The sequence below is a fragment of the Rhinolophus ferrumequinum genome, chromosome 25 (genome assembly GCF_004115265.2).
Source record: "Rhinolophus ferrumequinum isolate MPI-CBG mRhiFer1 chromosome 25, mRhiFer1_v1.p, whole genome shotgun sequence".
Taxonomy (NCBI): Eukaryota; Metazoa; Chordata; class Mammalia; order Chiroptera; family Rhinolophidae; genus Rhinolophus; species Rhinolophus ferrumequinum.
Genome location: NC_046308.1, coordinates 3,062,622 through 3,081,593, shown reverse-complemented (window position 1 = coordinate 3,081,593; position 18,972 = coordinate 3,062,622). Strand labels below are relative to the sequence as shown.

At 50.1% G+C, this 18,972-nt stretch overlaps 1 protein-coding gene across 2 annotated transcripts in view; it reads left to right on the top strand.

Annotated features, from left to right (window-relative positions):
* Positions 1 to 18,972, top strand: part of TMEM132B (transmembrane protein 132B) — a 274,830-nt gene that overhangs the window by 217,175 nt on the left and 38,683 nt on the right. For both annotated transcript variants that reach the window (XM_033098164.1, XM_033098166.1), the window contains one exon: positions 2,202 to 2,388. In XM_033098164.1, the coding sequence (XP_032954055.1) occupies positions 2,202 to 2,388 (187 nt within the window). The remainder of the gene's footprint in view (positions 1 to 2,201; positions 2,389 to 18,972) is intronic.

The window sequence follows — 18,972 nt, the reverse complement described above, 5'->3', positions numbered from 1 at the left end:
GCACCCTTTCTTCTCTCCCTGGATCTTCACCCAAAGAGATATTGAAGATCTGATCCGATAGGACACAGCATCGTACAGAAGGAGCCTCACATGGACGTGTGGAGAATTCCTGTGACCACACAGGGGACTTTAGGCTTCAATGTAGCAGATGGGAAAACTGAGTGCTTAAGTTCCTAAGATCCTGAGATGCCTTTGGAAATTCAAAATTCCTCCCTTAATCTCTCCTTTCTTTGCCTTTTCACTAAAGACGCCCAGGTAGGTCGGGGTCCCCTTGTCGGGAGTTCCCTTGTGCCCCACTCAGTCCTCTCGTGAAGCCAGAACCTTATTCAACACACATGTTCTTCCCCATGCAAAACAATATTGCAAATCGATACTTGAGGATTCCCAGCACCCACAGCCAGGTTAGGCTCAGCCAGGACCACCTGGCTGTGTTTGCCCGGTGGAGTCCCTGGACTGTTCCAGAACTGTGTGTCTTTGATGGTTTTGGCATCTTCACAAGGTATGTTCATGGTACTGAGCAATGCATGAAGCAAGTTCACATCCGTTCACTCCTTCCATCCTCCGAACTCTCCTGAAAGTGGGCAGACAGGTACTCACCCATTTTCCAGGTGAGGAGACTGAGGCAGGAAAGGTGTACATGATTTTCCCAGGGTACAAAGCAAGTCAGCAGTCCTGTCTGCACCGTCCGACATGGTAACCACTGGCCACGTGCGGCTACTGAGCCCTTGAAATGAGGCTGGTGTGACTGAGGCATTGAGGAATTGAATTTTAAATTTGATTCATTTTCTAGTTAATTTCATTGGAATATAAATAGGCGCGGTGGCTAGGTGTTACCGTATTGGACAGGATGGTATCTTGAGAGTTTCTTAAAACCTCCGCTAATCGGAAAAAGGCTGGATTGCCAGTTCTCTATGAGTCTAGTGTGGCTCTATGCTGAGTCGAGTTCCACATCAGGAAGGTCCGTGTAACACAATTCTGTCAGGGCTGCCGCTGTACCTGACTGTTGCCCCTGGGACCTCTTCACAGATGTAAGGCATCCGGTTGTGGTTCTCCACCCTGCTCTTGGCCTCACGTGGAAAGGGGAGCTGTCCAAGGCAGGAGAAGCTGCCAGGCAAGCCGTAGGCAACTCACAGGCTGAGAGTTGCGGGTCCCAACTACAGACCCTACCTGGACCCCAAAAGGCAGGGGGGACGCTTCCAAACCCATTTTCGTCCAGGCTGGCCCATTGGCAGCAAAGGAACAGGTTGGTTGATGGGGTTCAGGACCCGGGGAGCTGTGACATCATCAGTCTGCTGTCACATTCCTTGGATCTGGGTACAGCTAGATTTAGGGTGATGGAAACAGGCTAACTTTACAGGAGTCATTCTCAAGCCCTGTTCTGCATGGCTTTTTGTTTTAACTCTCTGTCTAGTAACTTCTCCTGTCAATGCAACAGTCGTCTACTACTTACAATGTCAATGACGAGGCTTCTGTATATAAGAATATTGAGAATAACACTTGTCTGTTTCAGTTATATGTGTCTCATCCCCTTTCAAAGTCCTCACTCCTTGGAGTAAGGCAGGTGGGGTTTTCTTACATCACATCTCATCTCATCTCAGGCTGATGAAATGGAGAAACAACTATTACACTTGGTTCTGTCGTTCGTAGTTTATGTAGTGGACCATGCAGTTTATGAAGTCCTTTTCCCATCCTCGGTCTCGTGATGTCCAGGAGGTCATCACTGTGCTCCCCCAACCCTAAAGCTTAGAGAGTTTGAACCACTGGTCCATAGACACACAGCTACGTAGAAGCAGAAATAGCCAGAACACAGGATGTGCCTCACGTCTGGAATAATGATGAAATTGGATGAAGGTTTGGGGGTACCTGCCGTGTGTGGTGCTTGGATGGTGTGGGGTTGGGGGGAGCTGTGTGGACCGAGGGGAAAATCTGTGTGACCTGCTCATTCAAAGAAGACCAGCCTGCTTTCCACGGGGCCCTGAAGATGGATTGTCGGCCTGTTCTGAGGGCCGGGCCATGTCTGAGCAGCCTGTGAAGTAGCCTCTGTCCACACTGCCGTGTGACTTGTGCAGCTTGGCAATCATTCTTTGGGTTGACAAAGAAGAATGCGGCCATTTATTGCATTTTTGACATTCTGCTGAGTCTCAAGTTTTCAATGACACTTTAACATGTATTTTGTTCTGTGTTTTTTCCCCCCCCCCCAGAGCAAATGGCTCCTTCTATGAGGTCTTGCAAGTAGAAGTTGGAGTTGACAACAGCAGTGGGCTGGCCGGGGCCCAGCAAATTACGTGGCAAGTGGAGTACCCGGCAGAGGAGTCCATGAGCGAGCTGGTCGTGTCAGAGATCTTTGTCAGCCAGACAAGCTTTGTGGGCATCGTCCCTCTTGCAATGGTGAGAAATCCGGGCTCCTGAAAAGCTGCCCCAGAGAAGGTTTCTTTGAGTACTTTTCGTAGTCAACAAACACGTGGCATTTTATAACCCGTCATTTCCCATGCCCCGCCCCCCCCCCCCCCCCCGATGCATGGTGTTTAAACAAGGAAAATGCACTTATGCATTCGATTGCCCACTTCCCATAATGCCTCCGTGGCAACTATTTAGGGTCTGCTGTGACATCCCTTTTCCTCTGTGGATATTGACCAACCGCCTCCTGGCGAGCCCCTGTTATTTATTGTCTTAATACGCGTCCATGCCAGGACCAAGTGCTTCCCTGAGAGGAGACGGGTTCTCTGAATGGTATTGGGGGTACGTGGTGGGGCCATCGGCTCTGTGCTGAGTGACCAGCACCCAGCCAACCGGCTTTGTCCTGAGGGTTCCCAGGTAGCTTGGGGATTGGCTGGCTTTAAAGTGCAGATGGATCCCAAAGAGCATTGTTGAGAACTGACCAGCTGACCCTAGCTAGGGTCCCAGAGTCCATCAAACCGCCTTGCGTTTCTGTTTTGTTGGCCTGGCGGGGGCCACACTTCTCTGAACGTGAGAAGCTCCATTCACGATCCCCTCAGGGACCACATCTGAGAAAAGGCTCATGGACAAGGTTCCAGAACCTAGAAAGGTGGGTGCTGGTGGGTCACAGCGATGATAAACCCCTGGGAGTGGCACATTCCCAATCCCCTTTCGCACTGGTAGGTTCTGCACTGTTATGACGTTCCTCTCTGGGACCCTGTCCGATGGCCCAGGGCAGTCTGGGGGGTGCGTTTATCGTTTACCACCTACATTCAAGTTGGACACCAGGGTTAGGATCCTTGCAAAAAAGCCCTGTGTCCTTTAATTAATTCTGTACTTCCCATGTCTGTGTCCTTGACTCTCTTCTGCCCGAAACACACTGTCCCTACTGCGCCCCCCACGGCTGCTTCTCTTCAGCTCCACTGCAGAGCAGCGCTTGCCCTGCCCACGTGGGTAACGCTGGCCGTGCAGCCCCTGCCCACCTCCCTGCCCACCTCATCCCCCTGTTTTATCGTCTCCATAAGTAGCGGCCGTGTTGGAGGCGTGGGAGCCGTCATCTGCCTTTGGCCCTACAAGCGCCATCGGTGAGGGCAGGGCCCTGGTCAGTTTGGTCTGCGTCTGTGTCCCCGGCAGCTGGATCAACGCCTGGGACAGTTACTGTTTCTCGAATGAAAGACTGAATCCCGTGCTTTAACCCAAGGTACAGGTCCTCTCGTTCTGGAAGGTCAGGCTGATGGGAAGGCCTGCAGCCGCAGTGACCTGCAGTGAGCTGTCCCAGTGTCCCCTGGTTTGGGGACAGCGGGACAGGGCCCTGTGAGGGGCAGAGATGGACGGATGTGGGTTCGGGCAGAACGAGAGCGCCGGGCCCGGCCTCTTCGCAGCGCTCGGCCGTCAGTCGCCCAGGCCGGCCACGCTGTGGTCGAGGCTGGCTTATCTCTTTACTCACAGTCCCCACCGTTCTGCTGCATGCTTATTCTGTACCACTTCACTCCTTGGGGCTTCCGCAGCCTCCGGAAGCTTCTCAGGCTGGAATTCTGCAGCAGAGCCTCGGCCCTCCTCTCAGGGACGATGGTGGGGACAGGGCAGAACTAGGGGCAGAAGGAGCTGGCGAAACCCGCCCACGAATGAGAGCCTGGCAGAGCAGGGATGTGGCTGACACAGAGGCCGGCTCTCACAGTCTCTCTGCCACGGCCAGCACTTCCGTGGAGCTCACCTAGTGTCCCCGTTTCTTAGTGACAGGTGCCTGGGCACAGCTCGGGGCGGGAGTCCAGCAGGGTGCTTGCGGATGCAGGGCTGTGGCCGTACCCCTGGCGTGGGATGTGTTGTCCCTCACTCACCTCCCTGTTTCTCTCCCCGCCCCCATACTGTCTGAGCGTCTTGCTTCTCTGGGGAGGCTGGTTCACGTGCGTCGTGCACGCTGCGTGCCTCTGACTGTTAGTGTCTCCCCGGCTGGCTGGTCTTTACTTAGAGACGGTTTCTTGCCTTTGGCTCTAATTCCCATTGGCTGGAAAGTGCCGGGTTGGATGGTTGAATGGTGCCGTGTATGACACTCTTGGACGCTGTGCAGAGTGCCTCTGAAATGGCTCCCAGGGACCTGAGCTATCAGTCAAGTTTGCAGTGGAACCACAGTTGGTAGTTTATTTAATCGGTCATTTCAGCTGCTTTCCAAATCCGTGACTGGCGAAGCGTGACCTGTCGGGGGCGTTGTGCCCACTGCGCTTAGAGTGGAAGGGCCTTTTATGAACTTCTTGGTCCTCCCCTCCCTTCTCAGTGCCAAGCACCCCTGACAACTTCTGCCTGAGGTGAGGCTGCTACATTACGTGTCCCAAGAATGCGCAAACAAGAAATGGGTCCTGTTATCCTGGCATTCAACTCGGCTTATGATTTACAACTGGGCTGCCAAGCCGTGTGACCCTGGGCAGGGTTCCATGCTGCTGACACCTCTTGGGTAGCAAACCGCCCTCTACTTCGGGAAGTAGAGCTTTGGGACAATGCCCAATAGGACTGAGAGAGACCCCAGGCATGGAAACTGATGCAGTAGTCCAGGCGGAGGGCTCACAAAGGGACATGCAGTGGTGATATACCCGCCTGTCTGTCCCCCCACCCGCCACCCGGCTGCCTCTTTGGCTGGGACTCAGAGGGGCGGCCCTTGTCCTGGGAGCCTCCAGCCCTGGGCCAGCTCGGAGCAGCATGTCTCACCCCCAGGAAGGTCCTGCAGGCGTCCCGTGGGCCCTTCGGCGTCTGGCCCAGCTTTGGGAGGTCTTAAGTAGAGGCAGTCTGCTTCTCATCCTTTGCCTTGAATTTAAAACTTTGAAAAAGAAAATCTAAGTAACTAGTGTTTGACTCTTTCCTCCCAGAACATTACCAGTGTGGCCTAAGTGGTCCGTCCACTGCCCTGCCACCCCCACCCCCAATTAATTATGGTTTGTCATTTTATTTTGTTCGTCCAGAACTTTACCTTTCCAGGTGTCCACATTTGTTTCCATCCACGTGGCTGCAGAAATCACGTGGTACTGTGGCGTACGTGGCTGTGGTTTCAAACAAAGGGCCTTGCTCTGTGTATGCATTCTGTACGGGCAGCTGTGTCTTGGAGGCCTTTTCGTGCCCACGTGAAAAGAGCTGCCTCATTCATTTTCAAAAAACCGCTCCGTAATGTTCTGCAGTGGGCTAGTCCATAGCTTCTTTTTTAACCTACTGATGAATATTTAGGTGTTTCTCTCCCCCCAGCCCCTTTCTCTCTCTCTCTCTCTCTCTCTCTCTCTCTCTCTCTCTCACTCTCACTCCCATGCATTCTGCAAAGCACCCTCTAGTCTGGGGTAGAAGGTAGGTTTTATGTCAAGCACCAATGGCAGCAGGTGGGACCACTGCCATGTTGAGGTGACCGTGGGGAGAGGGATCTGTTTTGGGTGCTATTTTAGTTTCCTGGGGTTGGCATGCAAATTACCACCAACCGATGGCTTTAAACCACAGGAATTCATCCTCTCACAGTTCTGGAGGCCGGAAGTCCGACACCAAGGTGTTGGCAGGGCCGCGCTCCCTCTGAAGGTTCTAGGTTCTAGGTGGTTCCTTCCTCTTCCGGCTTCTGGGGGCTCCTGGCATTCCTTCCCTCACGGCCATGTCACTCCAGTCTGTGCCTCTGTCACCACAGGGGTGTGTGTGTGTGTCCTCTCCTTATAAGGATGCCCGTCATTGGATTCGGAGCCCATCCTCCTCCAGTATGACCTTTGTTAGCTAATTGCACGTGCAAAGGCCGTATTCACCAATCAGGTCACATTCTGAGGTTCCGGTGAACATGAATTTCGGGGGGAAACTATTCAAGCCATTACAGGCACAGGAAGCAGGACTGGTGGCACACGTGCCATGGAGCTGGCAGCTGGATCCGGAAGGGGTCCTGGAAGCAGCCCCGCTACACTTTCAGCATGTCCAGGGTCACTGACATTCGGACCATGACTCTAACGGGTTACTAGTTCTTCGGCCATTAGCTCAGCTCCAAAATGCTCACGCTCAGTGGTGGGGACGAGACCCCCTTAGCAGGACATAAAGAGCTCCCAGTGTCTCTGAAAGGCGTTCTTGCTGAATCCTGACTTTGCCGGTCCATCCAGAAGGCCCGTGTCTCTTCTTCCACCCAAACAAGTGTCAGCACAGCGACCTGTTGATGGCCACACTCACTTGGCAGCGGGTATCCAGAATAACCTTGATGCCGTTTTTTCAGGTTCTCTCATAGACGAGAAAGAGCAAGAGACTCTAAACGGCCGTTTCCTTGGTCACATTCCACCATTTCACCTGATTGTTCCAACTTGCTCACAGCTATAAGGAGCAATTGAAAATTGTCAAGGAGAATGTGTGTCCAGCGGGTACACTTTACAGTGAGCAGAAATAAGCACCGTTGTTGGATGAGATTAAAGCCATGTGCTTTGTGTGCCGCAGACTGACATATCTAATGTGCTGGGGGTAGCCGACCATGGCCTGCTGAGCGGTGCCCCGCACGTTGGGCCGGGAGTATATTCACTCAGCTGTCACCACAGTGGCCCCGTAACCACACTGAGATGTTATGTCATTTCCCAACTTATACTGAAAAAATAGCAGTATGAAAAGGATTGCTCTTGGAGAATGAACTGGAGTCAGCTGAGTGGAAAAAGAGAAGGAGAAAACCATTAAAATGACTGGTTCAGCTGACCTGCATGTACTCGGGGACACCTTTGCTGATGTACGATTTCTGAGGATAAAGGGGGAAACAGACCCAGGGAGCAAGTTCATGAAAGAAACTGGTGGCTGTCAGTCAGAGCAACAGAGTGATAGAATTCGGGGGGTTTCTGTTGCAGGACTGTGACGTGACAAATTTTAAGGCTCTGTCAATACCACTAATGTGACCTCGCTCACAGAAACGTCTGTCGTGTGGTACGTCCGTCCGGCTCCTGCTTGGGAACTGTTCTCTTTTGTTGGGTAACGAGCCCTGAATGACAACATTGAGAGCGATTCTGTGAGGGGTTTTATGCTTCTGTTTTACACACCCTTAAAGTGGTGAAATCATGGGGAGGCCGTATTCTGAGAAAATCATCTTGTTTTTGAAACCAAAACTCTCCTTTCGTGTGATGGTGACCTGGAGCGTGGATGTGCCTGTTGTCTGAGCGCCGAGACGTGTGTGCTGAACAGTCAAGCCGCCTCGGGGCAAGTCGGACCTGCCGTTTCCTTACGCTCTGTGATCTCCCACGACTGCCCTTGGACCCTCAGTCGTCCAGTCTGTAAAAGGGGTAGCAGTTTCTACCAGAATAACCGTGTCAAGGTCTTCGCAGGAGGAAACGAGGCAAGATACGCAGGGTCTGTCACTCCACACGTGTATGATAAGTGTTAATGGCTGCTTCTTACCGGTGTGCCAACGTGCTTACGAGCGAGACACGTGAGAGTAGTGGTGAAATTGAGGGTTTGTAACGGGGTGGGAGGGTCACTGAGCAGTCGGAATAGACGCCGCCTGTAAAGACCTGCTTGGCCCTGGCCTCCCCCGGCACCACAGCTGTCCATCAGCGCCGCTGAGATGCCACCGTGGCCCTTTCCTTCGCTCAGCTTAGGGCAGAGCCCAGCACACCTTTCTCTATTTCATTTACGGACGCCAAGATGGCATTTCTGATTGGCTTTGAACTGACTTCCTTTTCCGAGGACACAGAATCACGGGCGACAGTCCCCGGGGTGCCCACTAGATGGCGCTCACAGACTAGCTGTGGCCGCCCTCGCCCTGCGCTGCCCTCCCCCAGAGGGCTCCCTAAACACCTGCCCCGGCCACCCCCTCTCCCCAGTTAACTGGCTGTTCTTCAAACACTTTGCACTTGGGACCCCGGATTTCCCCAGTGTGAGAAGTGGGGGCTCCCTCCTGCAGCCCCGCCCAGCGCTCAGCACAGCACCTGACACCTGGCACCTGGCACCTGGCACCTGGCACCTGGCAGCTTGGACGGGGATGCCTCCCTCAGCCAACACTGCCACCCTGAGGCCAGCTGGTCGCCTGCGTGGGGCGTTTTTTGTTTGTTTGTTTGTTGTTTTTCAGCACTAAATCCCCCTTTTTTACTTAAGAGAAGGGAAAGAATGTAATGTGAAATTTCTGAACTTCAAAAAACATTGATCACTACAAAAGATACTGATTTTTAAAATACTTTACCATGATTAGGGCAAAAAAATTTATTGTGAAAACCAGTCAATGGCTGGAGCCATTCTTATATTTTTATTATTACTGCTATTCCCTCATTACCACGACTGCTGCTGCTTTCAGTCTTTTAGATGTCAGTATTTTATTTTAGTATAGCATCTTTTAAATTTTTTAATGACTTAATTATAAAATACATTTCAGCTTCACTGCAGTATAATTGACAAATAGAAAATGTATATTTTGGGCGTACAATGTGATTTTTTAAAAAATAGACATACACATTGTGAAATGATTACGACAATCAAACAAATGAACACATCCTTCCCCGCACGGAGGTACCAGTTTTTGCATGTGTGGTGTGATGAGAACACTTACAACCTCCCTGTTAGCAGATTTCAGGTGTACGGTGTCACACTGTTAACTATACGAGCAGTCTCCATGCTCACGTCAGCTCTCACTGGTCCTGCATAACTGACACCCTGTGCCCTTCACCTGCAGCTCCCCACCCCCCGCCCCCAGCCCCTGGCAACCACCGCTCTGCTCTCTGCTTCTGCGACTTTGACTCTTTGACTTATAAGTGAGATCGCGCAGAATTTGCCTTTCTGTGTCTGGCTCGTTTCACTGAGCATCTTGTCCTGCAGGTTCATCCGTGTGGTCGCAAATGGCAGGGTTTCCTTCTTCTGTGCCACATTTTCTGTATCCATTCATCCACTGACTGGTGTTTAGGTGGCGTCCATGTCTTGGCTGGTGTGAATCATGCTGCAGTGAACACGGGTGGGCAGCTGTCTCTTTGAGTTGGCACAGCATCTCAGCTATCCAATATGGTAGCCACTAACTCCACGTGGCTATTTGAATTACAATTAATTAACATTTAATGCCACTTGAATTCAGTTCCTCAGTGGCACTAGCCACATGTCCCGTCCTCAAGAGCTACATGTGGTCAGTGGTGACCTCTTAGCCCAGACACAGAATATTCTGTCACTGAAGGAACGGCTGTAGGACAATGCTGGTATTGAGTCTCTTCTTTGACAGATAAATCAACAGCACCTTTAGACTTCTTTCCACTTTCCTCTGCTTAGATATTTATTACTAGTGTTATGCATAGTTTTACAGTGGTGAATTTCATTCCACTTGTCTTCAATTGTAGAATCTCACGGCTTCACCTGAGATTAATCTGTTCTTCAGATTCTTCATTAAGCATTTCTGTTTCCTTCATCCAGCCCACGGTGCCAGGAAGGGCCGAACTGGTATCTTTTGTCAGGCAAGACCTCTTTTTGTTGAGGGCATCCCACTTGTTTATTACTTTAGTCTCACGAGGTCTCCTGGGGAGAAATGAGATTAACCAAGTGGAAATCCCCAGAGACTTGGCAAACTGTGGAGTGCTGTTCAGATGTAAGGGGTAGGTGGTCAGTCCTTCCTTCCACACACCTCTTGGGGGGCCTGAGTGCCAGGCACCAGGCGGAGCCAGGATGGATGGGGAGACTTGGTTCTCAGCATCGGTGACATCAGCAAGGGCTTTCCACCCAGAAACAGATTTCTCTGAGGTTTTGGTGAAATTTCTTTAATGTAGGAGGACATAGTCTAGCTCATAATTAAAGTCCAAGCTGAACACTGAGTCCTAGGGTGCTGTGACTGCCTTATTTATTTAGACTCAGCTGGAGAAGCTGCACGTTCTTTTCTGAGAAAAGGAGCAAGGTAGGCATTTAGAGAAGACCAAGGGAAGGAGCGCTGTGGCCCTTCTTATTTTATTGATCATGTCTAAACAAGTTTTCTCAGGGTACTTGCAGGAGACCTTTCCAGTGAATGAAAGAATAATTTTCTTTATGCTTTGAGAGTATTACACGTACCTAAAAGTAATAAAACACCATTTCCTTCTCTGCTTCTTCCCTCCCTCCTTCCCTCCTGCCCTCCCTCTTTCCCTCCCTCCCTCTCTTTCTCCCTCTCTCTTTTCTTTCTTGATAATTTAGGCTGGTGGTTCTTACTCTTTAGCTTCAGAGTCTCGAGGGGGATAGTTTAAAATGTGGATTCTTGGGCCCCCTGGCTAGATGCTGAGCCTCTCTGATTTAATTTATCATTAAATGGCCTTTCTGCGCACACTTTCCACATGTAAGACTTACAGCCTTACAGTGTTCAGGGTCCCAACCTCATTTTTCTGCTCTGTGGCTCTGGGAAGTACCTTGCAGGCAGATTAGGGGCTGGGTGGGGCTAGAGACCAAGTGCAGGGCTTTGGATCCCACATCGCATTTCCTTTGCGCTCAGCACCGCAGCTTTTCTAGCACAGAATGAAACCTCTTCCATTTCTCCCCTACCAGCGATGAGGAAATTGAGTCAGGCAAACAATTTCATTTTTGCAAAATATTTGTTCTCACTGTAGAACATTAGTTAAACACAGACACTTATAAAGAAGAAAAGGAAAATCGTCTTTCCTTCTGTTGCCTAGAGACATGCTCTGACACCTCTGAGTCCAGTTTCTGTTTTCTGTATCTATCTTGTTTTTAACAAGATGACGATCATATCTTACTTCTTAACCTTTTGCTTCTTTCATTTTATCGTTGTATTAGCTTGCTGTATCATGAAGTGCCCTAGAATTCCGCGGCTAAGAACAGCAGTCGTATGTGATCACTCATGCACTGGCTGGGCAGCTGGCGTGCTAGTCCGGGGCGTTCCTCTGGGTGGTCAGTCGGGGTGTCTCTGGGCCACCTGTCTGTCATCCTCCTAGGACGAAGAGCCCAGCCTGGGCACATTCTTTTCACAGCCACAGTGGGACAAGCAGACATGCGTACAGTGTTGTCCGCCTTGGCCGAGAACTGGGACGCTGCTTCCTCCTCCAACTTGTACCAGACGACACACGGTTTCTTTTTCTGTCTCTCGCCAAAGCCTCCTACGTGCAAAGAAGAAATAACCTCTCAATTTCTCCTGAATTCCTCTCAGTAATAGCTCCTGTCACTTTGCATTATATATGAATACTCAAGCTCATTTAAAACTCTGTCTGATAAAATAACCTGTGTAATTTCTTCACCGGTGACTACGAGGGAAAAAATAATGACTACGTTATTAGATCATGAAACTAGATGTGGCGCTGGCTCTAAGCTCCCGATGACAGTGTTCACTGACGTTCGCGTCCCACAGAAATGGAAACGAGGGTGAGAACCCAGCCTGGGCTGACCCAGACGACTGGGTCCCTGGAGGTTTGCCGCTCTCCGGGGGTGACGAGGGACGGGGTGTTTTCTCAGCAGAGACGGTAGGAGGGGACCGCTGGGCTGAGATTTGGTGAGGTCAGCAGTGGCAGTGCCCTTTGCCGGTTCCACTTTGAAGCACTTCATGTTGTCAGCGTGTTTTAGAGCTTAGGATACAGACAAGAAGGTGTAGCTGGGCCTCAGGGAGTTCTGGTGTGACATGGCCCCATTGGTAGAAAACCTAAAGGCACACATCCCCAAACCCACGCATCACCCTCTGGCCCTTCCCCAGGCTCGCAGAGGCCCGAGCACACGGGGCTCCCTCCTTCGTCTCAGCTCCCTTTCCTTAGAAGGTCACTGTTTATTTCTCTGTAAGATTCACTGCCTGTTTTTTTTGGACAGAGGTTTAACCTTCATGACGTGGATCAACTTCTAGATCAGTGGCTTCATGGCTTTATTTTATGATCCCATGGATCTCATTTAAGTTTACAATTTTATTTGAAACGTCTCTCTATCGTTTTAAAGTCTAAAGTGTGTCAGTAGAGGAAGCCGTTCTGGGCCTCGCATGGGGATGACAGGTACACTCTCGCAGGAGGTGAGGAGAGGGGCGGCGTCCGGCTCTGCTGCCGCCGAGGAGCCAGCCAGCCTGCACATGCCCCAGCCATGTCCTAGCTAGAATCGGTAGGTCTCGCCCTGGAAGGATGTGACCAGCTGAGACCTTGGGCAGGCCAGGTGCTCTCACTGAGCCTCAGTTTCCCCCTGTGATGGGCGTGGTCCTCCCGTCCCTGTTTACCTCGGGGAAGTTGTGACTCTCTTGATGTAAAAGTGGTGCGAGTGGCATGGTGTGCGGTGGAAGTGAAGTCACAGTGACTTTCAGGGAGGAAGGACAGGGTCAGGTGTGACTGGAAGACTGTTGGTTAGAGCCCGTTGAGCACACGGCCGCGTGGCTCTGGTCTCTGCTGCGCACAGGGGGTCGGCTGGCCTCTAATTGAGACTGACACCCTCAATGACTATTCCGCTCTAAAATAGGCTGTCACTGGATTTGGCCCGGTACTTATTCAATTGTGCTCGAGTCTTCCTACAAATCAGATAAGAGACGGCAGCGTGTGGTTGGCTCCATTCGTGAGAAGCCAGTGAAAATGACTTGGGGACAGCCACTCCTCAGATCGATTCCAGCCTGCCAGCTCGTCAACCACAGCATGAGGACGCCAGTCCCCAGGCACAGACACGTGGCCAGGAGGAGGGTGAGTCTGCAAAGGGCTTTGCTTCAGCCAGGAGACTGCTGCGCCTTACAGAAAGCCCAATCTGATTGGACCAGCTGGGGTCATGTGCCGGTCCTACAACCAATCACTGGGGTCTGAAGAATGCCAGATGCAGATTGGCTGCAGGCCACGGTTCCAGGATGCATTTTTGGAGCTGGACGTCCCCTGGGCTGCTGCCTGAAGAGCAAGGTCTGAGAGGGGTCAGAGGTCAAATTCCCCAGAGTGGAAGAGATTAGAGCAGATTTGGGGCCAGTTCTTATATGACCATAGATGTCTGGGCGTGGCCAATGTCTCTTTTCCTGAAATAATAAGTCACTCTGTCCTCTCTGTCTCTTTGGGGTTTTGATAACTTCAAAACTAATTTTCAAAATGCACCATGACATATAGACATAGAAATTCAATGAACTCTGGGCATCAGTGAACATTACACTACCTGAATTACTGGGTTCAGGAACTGTCTGCTTCAGTCGTGCTTCTCCTACCTTCCCAATACCATGTTTCCCCAAAAATAAGACCGGGTCTTATATTAATTTTTGTTCCAAAAGATGCATTAGACCAGGGGTGTCCAAACTGCGGCCTGTGGGCCAACTGCGGCCCGCAATCCATTTTTAACTGGCCCGCAGCAAATTCCAAAAATAGATTTAGTTTACTTAAATAAACCAGGTGAGGCAATACGTACTTCACCTCGAGTGAGTGGCCCGGCTGTTTGTGTGTTTTTACCGCATAGGGCCCTTGGTGAAAAACGTTGAAAAAAGTTTGGACACCCCTGCTTTAGGGCTTATGTTCAGGGGACGTCATCCTGAAAAATCATGCTTGGGCTTATTTTCTGGTTAGGTCTTATTTTCAATGAAACAAGGTATGAAAAACAACTCCTAACTGGAGTACCAAGTAAAGGCACAGATTTTTTTCTTTCGATAGCAATAAGATGAGCTCAAATCAATGATCCAAAGCTGCCTGTCTGGGGACCCCCTTCTACTGTCCAAAGAAGTTTGGAGGAGCTTATGTGTGGCGGCAGCAAACCTGAAGGCTCCCATGTAGCCATAAATTTTCTCATTGTCCCTCTGTCGAGGAGGCGGGCAGAGCCACCAGGCACCCCACCACCCAGCCTGTTTCGTAACCCTACCCGTGCAGGTGTCATACATTGGCTGTCTCAGACCTTCGATCCATTTCAAACACGTTGTAGAGAAGGTGTGCCGCTGACATCTGGAGAGGAGGGAGGCACTTCTGGAGAACTAGCTCCTCTCTCTCGCACATGGCCAACCACCATTTTCTGGGTCAATTTCTTTGAAAGCAAAAGTGAAGCTTTATGACCGTCCAGGGTCTGTGGAGTACTGGCGCGATGATTCCTACTTGCACGTGAGGAGGTCCAGGCAGTGGGTAATTGCTCGTTTTGCAATTTGAGTTTATTATGAAAATGGAGAAATCACCGCCCGGGTTTCTTCAAAGTAGTGAGGGATTTGTTTGTTCAAGAATGAGAAAGATCAAGCTCTTCTGTCAACACAGGTGAGTGCCAGAGGTTCTGGTGTTTTCTTACTGATGAAGGTCAGGGCTGGTCACTTGGTGCCTGACTTGGTGCAGTCCTGGAAAACAGGGCCGGGAGTGGGTAGAATCGTGGCTCCCAAAGAGATACATCTGAGCTCTGCCCCTGGTAACCGAAGCTGACCTTGCTTGGAAATTGGCCCTTTGCATGTGTAATTAGGTCAAGCGTCTCCAGAAAAGAGTCATCCTGGACGGAGGGTGGGTCCTAAGTCCAATGCCTGCTGTCCTTCGGAAGAAAAGGAGAGGGGCGTTGAGACTCACAGACAGAGCAGAAGGCCGTGTGAAGGCACAGGCAGACGTTGGATCCATCCAGCCACGGGCCGCGGCATGCCGGGGCCACCAGGAGCTGGCGGAGGCAAGAAAGGATCCCCCCCAGGACTTTTGGAAGGAATGTGGCCTGTGATACCTAGATTTCAGACTTCTGATCACTAGGCCTGTGAAAGAATAAATTTCTGCTGCTGTGAGGCTCCCATTTGTGGTCATCCTTTGTGGCAGCCCTGGAAAACTGCGCTTAAAGATTCAAGCAAAGAAAGGATGCACTTGGATTTGATGTAGTACAGCTCTGAAGACAAAAATAGCTTTGCAGCCAGCATTTCATTCATTCGAATCCTGAAACACTGTTCACAGATGCTGGGGGCAACGCAGCTGAGTTCCTCTGAATGACAATGCTGTTATAAACGGCTCGTTTTATATATTAACGTTCATGCTTGTCTATATTAGGGGAAAGACGGTGAATAATTTATCCGACGGGAACAATGACTTATATCCTGGCGTCACACAAGTCCTCCTCGCAGGTTCAGTGTGGAAAAACTAGAGAATCAGATGTACGTTTCAGAGTTCGGCTTCTTGCTACCTTCTTTCTCCTTGTCCTCAGACGGAAATTCTAGAAGAACGTTGAGTGAAAAACATGTAGTTTGTGATCAGGTTTGCCGAGGAGGACAGGCAGCCTTTTTTTCTTTATGGACAGACTTCTCCTGAGGTTTCTTCATTAGACCAACTCTTCTGAGGTGAGTTTTCGGTCTTGAGGGGAACGTGCTAGGCGCAGGGTTAGGGGAGACTACTGGGGTTTGTCTTTCCGAGGACGTGACTTCTTGTCCTCCTCCCAGGAATCTGTGCTTCTGAGTACACTGGGGAGACCACATGAGTTCTCAAGCATATGGGTATTTATTCACTTGTTCCAGTGCCCTTAGTGTCTCCAGGCTTGTGCTAAACTCTGGGTGTTCAGCAGGACACACAAAAGGACATTCAAGAGCCAGCCATGGGAACTTGACACCAAGAAGCGGCACCTCTAAAGTGACGTGGGGACATATGTGAACAAGCGGTCAATTCTGACGGGGGCAAAGGTCATCTGAAGGCTTCACACAGGAGGCAACACTTCGGAATAGTCCTGAAGGCTGAGTGGAGGTTGGCCATGAAAAAAAATGAGGTGGGAGTAATGGAACCAGTAACCTTTACTGAACACCTACCGTGGGCCAGGCAGGGCTGAGACTTTCTTGTTCTCTTTCTCACTGCCTGTGTCTCTGTCTTTCTTCCTGCCGAGCACAGTCTGCTTTGATTTCACTGACTCCCCAGCTCTCTGTCTTTCTCGGTCTGCCTCCCTCCATTTGCCGGTGTCCCTCTGCCATTTTCTCAGTTTGTCTTGCCCGTCTGTCTTGCTCTAGACGTCTCCTTCCTTCTCTCTCTCACTCTCTGTCTCTTTCCTTCTCTCTCTTTTGGATCACAAGTTCTTCCTCTCCCCTTTCTCGCCTCCACTTCCCTTTCCTCCCCTTGTCCCTTTCTCTCTCTCCTCTCCATCCATCCATATGTGTGGTCTGACAGGGACGGGGAATCAGCGGGAGCCCCCAGCCCAGGCTCTCTTGTCGCCGTGGTCACCCAGGCACCAGCCAGTTCACAGTGACCACACAGGTTACTGTAAGTAATGACTATTATTGCAGGCTTAGGCTGCAATGGTGCTAAGCTTTTCCTCAGGAACGCGTCTCTCACCAGTGCCGTCAGGCCTGGTTTCACTTCTAATTGGACAGATGTCATTTGCTTGCAGGGTCTTGTCAACCGGGAGTTGTGTTAAATTTTAATTTAGCTCAAGCTGGATGAGAAGGTTGTTTTGTGTGTTTGTTTGTTTCCCCAGCTGACAAAGAAAGACTATTTTACAGTTATAATTAATGAAGTGCGAATAGTTCAAGTAGAGGAAGGACTCAGAGGATGCACAGGGAATTATTATTCAGTGTGGGAGCTGGGATGTGTGAGTAAACAGGACCCACCTGAGTTCGTGGACACGGGTGAGGGAATGTCCAGGAGCCAGACCAGACTTCCATTCACGTGCATTCTGTGAGTGTCTCACATTCTCTCTCTCTCTCTCTCTCTCTCTCTCTCTCAGCCTCAATGTTCTTTCTCTCTGCTGCATCATACCGTGTCTCTGCCTGTCTTGCTCTTTTTAAAACTGTGTTTTCTTTGTCTTCTCTCTCGTTCTGTCTGTTTTTCTCTGTTGTACTTAAACCTGTGTGCCCTCTTTGTTAGTCTCTCCTTTAGCTGTCTGACTCTGTCCTTCGCTGTTGGACGACCTCAGCTGCATTTGAGGTCTTCCTCTACCCAGGCAGTACAGGAGGGAATGGAAAACAAACAAACAAACACGGTCCTTGGTCTCCCGGAGTTTGTTTATGGTCCCATGGCCCTAATTGGTTTGTTCCCCACTCTCTGTAGAACCTGGATCAGTGCAGAGAGGGGTAAGGACTCACCCACTTGTATGCTCTTGGCAGAGGAGATGAACTGGACGGTAAGGTCCACTGGACAACCCTTTTCCTTGTATAGGATCCCCCCTAATCGTGTCCATTATGAAGCATTTACCCGCTCACCCCCAGTGACCAGGTGAATGAGCTTACCTGTGCGCTGGCGATGGCCGATCAAAGCTTCGCCAAGCTCTTGCCCCTTCCCACAAAGCTACCACCAGGGGACCTCGGGACGGCACTTTCAGAGACACATTTTACTGACTCTCTGAAGTAACTTTCCTGTTTGAGGTAACTTTCTTCAGTGTCATTCAGGGTGTCATAAAGAGCTGAGTTTTGAAACCATTTACTGCTTTGTGGATAACAAATGATCAGAATCCAAAAATAGCCACCAAGAGGGTCATTGGGCTGATTTCAGAGGTACGTGATACACACCGTGGGGTTGAAAACCATCATTTCAGTTGGAGCCGGTATCCTTGCTTATCTCCGAGGGACGTTGACATCTGTCTTGCGGCATTGGCAAGCAGCAGTCGAGGTGTCTGGGAGCTAAGTAGGGTCAGAGTTGGATTCAGAGGCTGACATCCATGCCAGGCCCTCAGGGCTGGGACCCAGGACCCCACAGGCTGGGGCCGGGGCTGGAATGGAGCAGTCCTGAAGGCTGCCTGCTCATGACTGGGGGCTTTGGGGCTACTCGGTCATTTCACTAAAACTTAAGCTTCATGCTTGTAACACATTTTTAAAAATTTTCATTTTAATTAATTAATTAATGTTTACAGCTTTTAAAATCAAAGCCTCTACAAATCTCTCTTAAAGCTTCCAGTTAGGCAAAGAAATGGGCTGTTGGCTGCATTTCACAGGTGAGGAGCTCAGAGGAAGACTCCTTCGGCAGCCAAGACCGGGGGCCTCTCTGTGTCAGGGCTTCTGGTCGCATCCTGGTGGGTTGTTAGCAGAAGTGTGATTCTGGCCAAGTTATGGATCTCTGGTCAGCCTTGGTTCCCTCATCTGTAAAATGACGATGAACATGGTCGTCTTTCAATAGAGACTCTTGAGATGAAATGAGAGAGTAATAAGACCAGTTGGGGGAAACCGGTCAGAAGTGACGTTACAGCCTTTTTCAGGACATACAGTGTCTCTTTGTCCCGTTACTAGTGACGTTATCTTTGATCACGTGGATAAGGTGATGCATGCTGGGTTTTGGTTCCATAAAGTTACTGTTTTTCTCTTTGAAATTAATAAGTCTCTTGCACAGAGATACATTGACATGATACAAATATCCTGTTTCTTGTCATACTTTTAGCCACTAGGAGCATCCATACTGATTGTTGCCTGAAACAGTTATGGTAATAAATGATGGTTGCCAGATGGTGGTATGCTAATTTCATCATTCTTTTTGCATCTATTCATTGGAAGTCGACCCAAAGGACGAAGTTTCCTTTCTCCCTTGTTGGCTTGTTTATGTCAGTGTGGACTCCGAGCTCATTATAGATGTCACATGCACTATATATAGTAGATTCTGTGTGTACTGTGTGGTACTATCTACACTATAGATCATACCATGTCTCCCCGAAAATAAGACCCAGCCGGACCATCAGCTCTAATGCGTCTTTTGGAGCAAAAATTAATATGAGACCTGGTCTTATTTTACTATAAGACTGCGTCTTATATAAAATAATATGATATGATATGACATGATGTGATATAAT